Consider the following 10,413-nt stretch of genomic DNA (forward strand, 5'->3'; position numbering starts at 1 on the left):
ATATATATATATATATATATACTGCAAGCAAACATGAAGAATGAAGACGCATAAAAAGCACAAAATTACATTTTATTAAAAGCATACAAACACATTGACAAAGGGGCTGTCTCACTTTTAGAGCTCTTCTTCTCGCTCCTGTGGGATTTGTCTTTGCTGCTTCTACTGCTGCTGCTGCTGCTGCTGCTGCTGCTGCTGCTGCTGCTGCTGCTGTTGCTGCTGTTGCTGCTGCTGCTGTTGCTGCTGCTGCTGGCACTTACAGCTGCTTTTATCTGGGCCTGTTGCTGCTGTTGAAGGAGCATCATTTCTCTTTCTCTCTTTTTTCTTTGGATTTGCCGTTCTAACTCCTGGCTGTGTTTTAGCTGCTGCTGCATAATTGCTGCTCTTCGTTTCTGCTGCTCCAGCAGCAGCAAATGTTGCCGCTGCTGCTCCTGTGCGCTGCGACTTCTATCAAACGCATTGGTGGGGGCCCCTAAGGCGCCCCCCCCTACAACCCCAGCAGCAGCAGCTTGTTCTAAGACAGCATTTGCTGCTGCTGCAGCGCTAGAAATGGCGTTGCGTGATACACCTAAAGGTAATGGAGGTGCTGCTTTTGTTGTTTTTCTTATTATTGTTGTAGAACGAGTTGCCTGAACTTCCGGCAAAGAAGAAGTCTCTGGAGACCTGCACTTGCGGTCAGGCGAAGGAGTACGATCCCGATCCCGATCCCGATCCCGATCCCGATCCCGACCCCCAGCACTAGAAGACGCCGCCCCCTTGCCGCCAGCAGGCTACAGCAACAGCAGAAGCAACAACAGCAGCAGCAGGAAGAAAAGCAACAGCAGCAACAGAAGCAGGAGCAGAAAGAGCAGCAGCAGCAGCAGGAATAAGCAGCATTCATAAAAGCCAATACAAATGCCTTATATGCATGCATTGCTATAAGGGGGTCTTCTACTGATGGCAGCAGCGCATGCAGCAGCAGACCACGAGAGAAGAACAAAACAAAAACAAGACTCCGCCTGCTGCTGCATGCAGCAGCAGTCGGCATTAACCACTCAAATCATGCTGCTGGTGTTGCTATGATTGCTGTTGCTGCTGCTGGCGCAGCTCTATATCTGCTGCTGCTTCTGCTGCTATTGTTGCTGGTAATGCTGGCAAAGCTCTATTGCTGCTACTGCTGCTGGCGAAGCTCTCTTGGTGCTGCTGCTGCTGCTGCTGCTGTTGCTGCTGTCTCTATGTACCTCTTTTCCTTCCATTCTGTCTGCGACAATTGCACGATATTTTGCTGCATTTTTGTTGTTGGGCTCCAACGCCAACGCCGCCTCCAAGTCAGCAACAGCCTTCTCGTAGTCTAGCTACAAACAGAAAATAAATAAACAAATAAATAATAAATAAATAAATTTAAGATAAATTGGTTATTAAATTAGTAATAGACGGACGGAAATCAAAAAAATAATAACGGGCGGACGAGGGAAGCGGGCGTGGAAGCAGCAGGCAGAGAACAGACAGAAACCCCAAACCCTAAACCCTAAACCCTAAACCCTAAACCCTAAACCCTAAACCCTAAACCCTAAACTCAAACCCTAAACCCTAAACCCTAAACCCTAAACCCTAAACCCTAAACCCTAAACCCTAAACCCTAATAACCCTAAAGAACCCTAAACCCTAAACCCTAAACCCTAAACCCTAAACCCTAAACCCTAAACCCTAAACCCTAATACCTTAAACCCTAAACCCTAAACCCTAAACCATAAACCATAAAAAGATCGGAAGAGCGTCGTGTAGGGAAAGAGTGTAGATCTCGGTGGTCGCCGTATCATTAAAATTAAATGCGAGTGGCACTGCATCTATACCAGGGTAGAATTGGTGGTTTACATTATTGGCATTAGCCGTTCCAGCAGCCCCCTAAACCCTAAACAACCCTAAACCCTAAAACCTAAACAACCCTTCACCCTCACCCTAAACCCTAAACCCTAAACCCTAAACCCCTCAAGCCCCTTGCACATGGGTGGCATGGATTGTTTACTTTATTAGCATAAGCTGCTCCCCTCGCAACAAGAGCATCTGCATAATCAGGCCTCAGCTGCAGCGCTGAGTCATACAGCTGAATCGCTTGCTCCAGCTGTCTACGCCGTGCGCATGCTACCCCCGCCTTTAAACGCCGCTTTGCCCAGTCTGCCCCCTGCTGCTGGGCCAGCAAACGACCCACACTGCATGCACAGACAGAAACAAACACAAGCACAGAAGAAGATATATATATATATATATATGCATATATATATATATATATATAGATCCAGATATGCATGCATGCATGCCATACATAATAGATCTGTACGCATATATACAGATGAATGCATGCATAAATGCACGTGCATGCATGCATAGAGGTGCATACATGCAGCACCCAAGCAGCTGTTCTCCCCATCTCCCAAATGCCCCGTATACGCCACATGCATGCATACATGCATGCACGCAGCCAAATGCATGCATGCATGCATGCAGCCAAATGCATGCGTGGAGCCCCAGATAAGAATAAAGAGTGCATCGGACGCACCCTCCTCCTCTGACTGCAGCGTCAGTCTCTGCTTTTGCAATTGCCACGCGAATTGCATGCGAAGGAGATGTGGTGCTTAGAAATGAAAGGAAGCAGCCGTCGCTAAGGCGCTGCAGAAGGGCCTCCCAGGCCTCTGCTTCTGAGCATATAAGCGCTCTATTATTGTCGTTTGAAGCCTTCTTGCGCGCACTGCTGCTGCTGTTGCTGCTGCTGCTGCCGCTGCTGCTGTGGGGTTCGGGGCTGGGGGCCATGCCCAACATTTGCAAAGCAGAAAATGCATGCAGGCGTCTGTGAGCAGCAACAGGATTCATGAAGGACCCGCTGCTGCGCAGCAAATAAGGTAGACGCTGCAGCAGCAAACTGCTGCCTCCATCCCACCACTGCAGCAGCTCCTTAGACTCAGCATCTCGAGGCAGCAGCAATGAGCGGATCTCTGCAAAATCTGCTGCTCCAGGCTGCGGGTGCGCGGAGTCGTGCGGCAGTGCAGCACAAAACCCTGAAAACAAACAAATAAACAAACAAATAAATAAATAAATAAATAAACAAATAAATAAATAAATAATATTCATATTCACATATTAGTTAAATGATTTGTTAATAATAATTAATATTATTAATAATTTTTAAGAAAGAAATAAATGCCCATTCATAGATAAGGCCTAAATATACAGTAAATGCGAGTGCATGCATTTTTGCTGCTTTTCATAAACATCAAAATAAATTTAAAGAATAAACAATAAATAAAAACATAGACATAAAGATAAACGAAAAGAATAAACACAAAAAAATACAGAACAATGATAGCACAACGCCTTCAACTAGCAGCGCCCTGCAGCAACCGAGGAACGACAGCAGCAGCAACAGCAGCAGCAGCAGCAGCAGCAGGGAGTGTTGCTGCTGCTGCTGCTGCTGTTTGTATTTTCTATTCCTTCTTACCAAGAGGCTCCTGCAGGCGCTGCATCATCTCGGGGTTTGTCTTAAAGGAGTCTGGCAGCTGCAAAGAGGCCTCAACATGTGCATGCGCTGCGTTGAGGGTGGCTTCGTCTAGCAGCGGCTGCTGCAGCTGCGCACCTCGCCCCGCTGCTGCTGCTGCTGCAGCAGCAGCAGCAGCAGGAGGGGATGCTGCTCGTGGCACCAAACAAACACGCAACGCAGTACCCACACAAACAAAACGCCCGCAGCAACCGCTCGCCTGCCCGCCAATGAACTGCAGCCACAGCAGCAGCAGCAGCAGCAGCAACAGCAGCAGCAGCACAGCAGAGGAAAGAGCAGCAAACATGAAGTTAATCTTCTGCAGCGTTCAATATGCCATGCAGCAAATGCCGGATTGGGATCGGGATCAAGTTGCTGCTGCTGCTGCTGTTGCTGTGGTTGCTGCTGCCGTTTACCTCATAGCGCGGAATAGCTGCAAGGGGCAGCGCTGCGTAGATGCCGCTGCTGCCGATATCCACCTCCGCCCTCAGCAGCCGCCTCTTAAGGTATTCGCTCCCCTCTAAAGGCAGCTGCTGCTGCTGCTGCTGCTGCAGTGGTGGTGGTGGCGGTGGTGGGGGCGGTGTTGTTGCTGCTGCTGGGGAGCCGCATGTGAAGTCCTGCGTGTAGTTTCTGTTGTATGGTGCTGCATATACACCCGGAGGTTGAGGTGTATAGGGAGGTGGTGGGTTGGGCGTTGGATATGTAGCGTTGTTGTGGGGTGTTTGCTGGGGTGTATCTGCAGCTTGGCGCTGCTGTTGGGGTGTCTCTGCAGCTGTTTTTTCTGCTGTTTCTTCATATAACTCCACGCCTACCAACCGCAGCAGCAGCAAATCCCTCTCTCGATCGCAGCGCACAACCCAACAACGTAAAACTGCAGAAGGGCTGCAAATCAAATTTATGAATTCTCTGCGACCCGCGCGACCACCAAGCACGCGACGCCATACCTGCACAGACACCCCAATGCATGCAGAGACCCCAATCTAATTCTTTACACTGCAGCAGCAGCAGCATCCATGCATGCATGCTTTTATGCAGCAGCATGCACGCATGTATGGAGCAGCAGCATGGATGCCTGCATGCATCAGCAGCATGGCTGGACGCCTGCCACGAGCAGCAGCAACAGCAGCAGCAGCAGCATGCATGCATGCATGCATGCATGCATGCATGCATGCATGCATACTTACGCGATTTGGTGCTGTTACAGAATCAATGATGAAGCACCCCTCGACTAAATTGTCTCCTTGCAGACTTCTAAGCAGCTCGAGCTGCTGCCTAGCAGTTAAACCACTTTGCTGCAGCAGCTGCCGCCAGACGCGGCCAGCGCTGCAGCCTAAAGCAAAGAAAGCAGCATCTGGGAATGAAGCATTTGTATGGGGAAGCTGCTCCTGAAGCCCCCAGCTACCTCGCCGCTGTGCATGCGAATGCAGCAGCAAACGCTGCTGCTGCTGCTGCTGCTGCAGCAACGATGGGCGCACTGTGGGGCGGTAAGGAAATAGAGGCATTTGCTGCCCCCTAGCATATGCAGGAAGCGGCTTGTATGTCTTAACTGAAGGGTCGATCTGCTGCTGCTGCAGCAGGAGAAGCTGCTGCTGCTGAGAATGCATGCGCTGTCGCAGCAACGAAGACAGCTTCTCAAGCAGCTTCTTCTTTAACTCGCTGCACTGGAGTTCAACTGCTGCTGTAGCAGCAAATATACCTCCCCTCTCTATCTGCGGCAATGAACACTCTTCTCTGCTCCCTGCTGCTGCTGTTCCTGTTGCTGCTGTTCCTGCTGCTGCTGATGATGATGGTGATGTTACAGATGCAGCAGTCGGTGCAGCAGCAGCAGCACCAGAGACAGGTGGGTTGGCTCCTGGGGATGGGTTTGCTGCAGCTGTTTGTGATGCTGCTGCAGTTGCTCCTGCTGCTGCCGGTGTCTCTGCTGCTGCTGCTGCTGCTGGCTGTTCCGAGGCATTCTTCGTCTCTGCGGCTGAGGAGGCGCTGTCTCCGCTTGCATTTTCCCCTGCTGCTGCTGCTGCTGCTGCTGCTGCGGGTGCTGCTGGTGCTGCTGTTGTTGCTGTTGCTGCTGCTGCAGGTGCTGCTGGTGGAGCTGCTGCTGCTGCTGCTGCTGCTGCTGCTGCTTCTTTAAGCTTAGCCTCATGTAGCCGGGGCTGGGCGAAGACAGCAGCAGACAGCGAAGCAGCAAGAGACTGCTGCATTTTATCTAACAGCCCGCTTTCTTGTAGCTGCAGCAGCGCAGCAAACAAAAACAAATGCATGCAGAGACACCTCAACAGACACCCCAACAAATACAGCGAAACACCTGCCCCCCTGTCTCCTCCTGCTGCTGCAGCAGCAGAAGCAACGCATGCTGCAGTAGCTGCAGGAGCACCAGCGCAGCAGCAGCAGCAAAGCAGCAGCAAAGCAGCAGCAGCAGAAATAAAAGATGAAGAGACGCAGCAGCTACAACACCACGAGGAGACAGCTCAACAAACAAAGAGAGAGATATAAACAAATATAAACAAAGACAAACAGAGAAAAACAAATATAAACAAATATAAACAAAGACAAGCAACGGAAGCAACAAACAAAGGCAAAAAAAACAAAAAACAGAGACAAAGAGAGATAAATAAAAAATAAAAAACAATTAAGTCTGCTTACAACATCAAGCATGTTGTCTAATTCCTTATCAAGAGCCGCAGCAAACGAATCCCAGTCGCACTCCTCTGCTGCGCTGCTGCTGCTGCTGCTGTTGTTGCTGTTGCTGCTGCTGCTGTTGTTGCTGCTGCTGCTGCTGTCTGTTGCGGGTTTGCATGCTGTGTGCCTGTTGCAGCAAATTGCTGCAGCAGCAGCTGTTGGGGGCCCAAAGAGAGAGAAAGGATCAGCCTCTTGCTGCTGCTGCTGTTGCTGCTGCTGCTGCTGCTGCTGCTGCGGAGCTTCCCCTCCGAATTTACATGCAGCAGGGTCTCCGCATGCACAGACTTGAGGGTCTAGGAAACGAAAAGAAGCAGATAAATGTTTTAAATTAGCTGGAGTGCATGCAGCAAGAATAACACGTCTAAAGGGGAGGCCACTGGGGCCCCCCTCAGCAGTATCATATTGAGGAGGTGGGGTTGTTGTTATTTGCTGCTGCTGCTGTTGCTGCAGGGCGTGCTGCTGCTGCTGCTGCTCCCATCCCTGCTTCGAACTCTGCTGCTGCGCCTGCCGCTGCTCCTGCTGCTCTTGCTGCTCCTGCTGCTGCTGCTGCTGCTCAGCTTCATCGAATTCATCTGAATCTGAAGCTGCGCTTCCGCCTCCTGGTTCGCCTGTGAGTACGAAGCCGTCTGCAGCAGCAGCAGCAGCTGCTGCTGCAATAGCAGCAGCAGCAGCACCACCCTCTTCTCTGCAGCGGAGAGAAGAAGACTCACTGCCCTTCGAAGCCCCTAATGGAGTATCAGAGGCCCCCATCATAGGCGAAGTAAAAAGCAGATGAAAACAGAGATAACAAACAAAAACAAAAAAAGATAGCTATTAAAGAGCAGCGAGACCCAGCAGAGACAAACAAATAATTAAATATATTATAATTAATGGATAATATAAACATCGGGAGAAGAAAGAAGAAAAAGTAAATTATGCAACAAACACCAGCAAGATCATCTATGAAACGCAAATTAATAATAGACAAAATAAATAGAAAGCCTTGTGCAGATGCTGCTGCTGCTGCTGCTGCTGCTGCTGCTTTTGCTGTTTCTGCTGCTGCTGCTGTTGCTGATGATGCTGCTGCTGGAAGTATCTATGAAATACAAAGGAGAAACCTTGCAGCTGCGGCTGTCCAGCAGCAGCAGCGGCAGCAGCAGCAGCAGCAGCACGAGCAGCAGCAGCACGATCAGCAGCAGGGGGGCAGCCGGCTGGGCGAAGATGATAATTGGAGGTAAAAGAGTAAAAAGGAAGACAGAAATTTAAACGAAAAAAGAAATACAAACAAAATTAAAGATAAGCGAGCGATAACAGACCCTGCAGAGCCCCAGCAGCAAGCAGCGCGAGGCGCTGCCCTCAGCCGGTGAAATAAATAAATAAAAGAAAAAACAAAAGAAAAAACAAATTAAAAGGAAAAAGAAATATTAAATTCTATACAAAAAAACAACAACATTGCCTCATCAAGAGCTACAGCTAAAACATTGATGCATGCATGCATGCGTGCATGCACGCATGCATGCATTAATGTTTTAAATAAAAATAAAAGAATTATTTGGTTTATTAATCTCTTTCTTTGTTTTACTTTCTTTTTCAGAGGCGTTAATAGAGCTGCAAAGGACGCCCCCTTTGTTCTATTGATTTAGCGTTTGGGGTTTAGGGTTTAGGGTTTAGGGTTTAGGGTTTAGGGTTTAGGGTTGTTACTTCCTTCTGTCTTTTCGCTGATGGGGAGGGAGGAGACACAATAGAATCAGAGAAGCCCTTCGGCTTGCTGCTGCTGCTGCATGCATGCATTTGCTGCTGTGTGCATGCATTTGCTGCTGCAGCAAACGCCACTTGCCTCATCCTTTTGCTGTCAACCTCGCACCTCACGCAGCAACAGCAGCTGCAGCAGCAGCAGCAGCCTCAGCAGCAGCATTAGCAATAGCAGCAACTGCAACCAGTGCTTGAGCAGCAGCATCAGCAAGTTGTGCAGCAGCAGTATCACCCACCGCTGCAGCAGCAGCAGCCGCAGCAACAAAAACAACAAAACTAACAACAACAACAACAACAACAGCAACAGCAACAGCAGCAGCAGCAGCAGCAACAACTGCCCTTCCTCTTTCTATTGCTATGTTTAGAGTTCGTGGGGTTGGCCTCCAGGCCCCCCGCAGCAGCTTCTATAGCTTACCGCTGCTGCAGGCAGCTGCTGCGCTGCAGGCTGGGGTCGCCACCGTTTGTTGCTGCTGCGGTGCATGCGCTGCTGCTGCTCCTGCTGCTGCTGTATGCAGCAGCCCCTCCAAGTATGCCCTTCCCCGCCGCAGAAGCAACTACTGCAGCAGTCATGGGGGAGCCGCGCCCCCTCTAGAAGCAGCAGCTGCAGCAGCAACAGGAACAGCAGCAGCAGCAGCTGCTGCTGCTGCTTCTGGACAGCCCAGCGCAGCTGCCCTGGCGGCGCGTTGCTGCCGCCTGTTTAGCAGCAACAGCAGCAGCCGCTGCATAAGCACCAGCAGCAGCAGCTGCAACAGCCGCAGCAGCCGCCGCAGCAGCAGCAGCAGCATTTGTTCTGCTGCTGCTACGCAAGAAGCCTTCGGGTGTATGGGCAGCTTGCAGCAACGGCGCAGCGTGCGAACCGGCTTCTTCCGCAGTGACCCCGACTTTATTGATCCAGAGAAAGTCTTGGTGAGAACAACCCTAAACCCTAAACCCTAAACCCCAAACCCTAAACCCTAAACCCTAAGTGCATGCATGCGAGGTGAGCTGCTGCGAGGCTGTCTTGTATACAGACAGCTTCCTCTGGCTGTCTATACGCCCGCTAATGGATTGCTGATGGGTCTGCTTTAGGGTTTAGGGTTTAGGGTTTAGGGTTTGTCTCTCGTTTCTTAGCTGTGTCTTTCATGTTTATTTTAATTTTTCTTTTTGACGTTCACCCCATGTTCCATTTGTCTCCCTTCTGCTGCTACTTCTGCTGCTTCTGCTGCCGCTGCTGCTGCTGCTGCTGCTGCTGCTGCAGTTTGCTGAATCAGCTGACGAGTGGCGCCACGCAGACGGCAGCGGGTCGCTGACTGAAGCGGTTTTAAGTCGATCGAATGTCGGCATGGGGATCTGCATCCTCAACAGGTCACTACGAATGCTGCTGCTGCTGCTGCTGCTGCTGTTGCTGCTGCTTCTGTCACTACTAATGCTGCTGCTGCTGCTGTTGCTGCTGCTTCTGTCACTACTAATGCTGCTGTTGCTGCTGCTGTTGCTGCTGTTGCTGTTGATGCTGCTGCTGTCACTACTAATGCTGCTGCTGCCGCTGCTGCTGCTATTGCTGCTGCTGTTGCTGCTTCTGATGGTACTGCTGCTGCTGCTGTTGCTACTAGTGCTGTTGCTGCGGCTGTGGCTGTTGCTGTGCCTGTTGCTGTTGCTGCTGCTGTTGCTGTGCCTGTTGCTGTGGCTGCTGCTGTTGCTGCTGCTGTTGCTGCTGTTGCTGCTGCTGTTGCTGCGGTTGTTGCTGCTGCTGGAGTAACTGCTGCTGGGTAGGCGTCTGAGTTTGTTTTTCATGCTTGTTTGTTTAGTGCAGCAGTTTGCTGCAGGGGTGCAGTGAGAAAGAAACATTTGAGTGTGTCCATACATGCATGCATGCATAAACCCTAAACCCTAAACCCTAAACAGAGACAGTCTAGTGAAGGGTTTATTAGAAGAAGATGCCCACAGCCTCTATATAAGGGTTTACACCGCATGCAGACAAAACTCACACCATATTTATATGGACCCCTAAACCCTAATCCCTAAACCCTAAACCCTAAACCCTAAATAGGTTTAGAAAAAGCAAACCACAGGCCTAGCATTCGTAGCTTTTGGGGCTGACCCTCTCGCCCCCTCATTTCTCTTGTTTGTTGCTGTCCTTGATACTCGTTGTCTTGTTTCCTCTTATTAGGGTTTAGGGTTTAGGGCTTAGGGTTTAGGGTTTGCGGTTTATGGCTTGTTGCTTAGGGTATAGAGTTTAGGGTTTCTTATTTTTCGGTTTAGTGTTTAGAGTGTAGGATTTATTGAATAGGATCTACTGCTTAGTTTTAAGGGTTTAGGGTTTGTGGTTTGTGGTTTAGGGTTTAGGGCTACTGGTGAGGGTCTACTGTGAGTAGTTTATTGTTTATTATTTTCTGTTTATTGTGTAGGTGTATTTGTTTATAGTTTATTATTTATTCTTTAGGGTTATTTATTTTTTATTTATTGTCTATGGCTTATCGACTAGGGTTTGTGGTTTAGGGTTTAGGGTTTAGGGTTTAGGG

General features: G+C 49.8%; 3 protein-coding genes across 3 annotated transcripts; 1 reads left to right on the top strand and 2 right to left on the bottom strand.

The window, feature by feature from the left end:
* Positions 1 to 115: 115 nt before the first annotated feature.
* EAH_00055220 (TPR Domain containing protein, putative) lies at positions 116 to 6,937 on the bottom strand (the record flags this gene model as incomplete). Its single annotated transcript, XM_013393887.1, has 8 exons — positions 116 to 770; positions 1,221 to 1,334; positions 2,006 to 2,189; positions 2,537 to 3,032; positions 3,473 to 3,743; positions 3,925 to 4,452; positions 4,693 to 5,733; positions 6,149 to 6,937. Coding segments are annotated over 8 exons (4,078 nt in total), but the record flags the coding sequence as incomplete, so codon positions are not given.
* A 1,335-nt stretch (positions 6,938 to 8,272) lies between these two features.
* On the top strand, positions 8,273 to 8,958 carry EAH_00055230 (hypothetical protein, conserved; the record flags this gene model as incomplete). Its single annotated transcript, XM_013393888.1, has 2 exons — positions 8,273 to 8,821; positions 8,926 to 8,958. The coding sequence occupies 2 exons, from the start codon at positions 8,273 to 8,275 to the stop codon at positions 8,956 to 8,958; spliced, it is 582 nt and encodes a 193-aa protein (XP_013249342.1).
* An 82-nt stretch (positions 8,959 to 9,040) lies between these two features.
* On the bottom strand, positions 9,041 to 9,685 carry EAH_00055240 (hypothetical protein; the record flags this gene model as incomplete). Its single annotated transcript, XM_013393889.1, has 1 exon — positions 9,041 to 9,685. The coding sequence occupies one exon, from the start codon at positions 9,683 to 9,685 to the stop codon at positions 9,041 to 9,043; it is 645 nt and encodes a 214-aa protein (XP_013249343.1).
* Positions 9,686 to 10,413: the final 728 nt, after the last annotated feature.

This window comes from Eimeria acervulina, genomic scaffold (assembly GCF_000499425.1).
Source record: "Eimeria acervulina Houghton genomic scaffold, Eah_scaff1086, whole genome shotgun sequence".
In the NCBI taxonomy this organism is placed as follows: domain Eukaryota; phylum Apicomplexa; class Conoidasida; order Eucoccidiorida; family Eimeriidae; genus Eimeria; species Eimeria acervulina.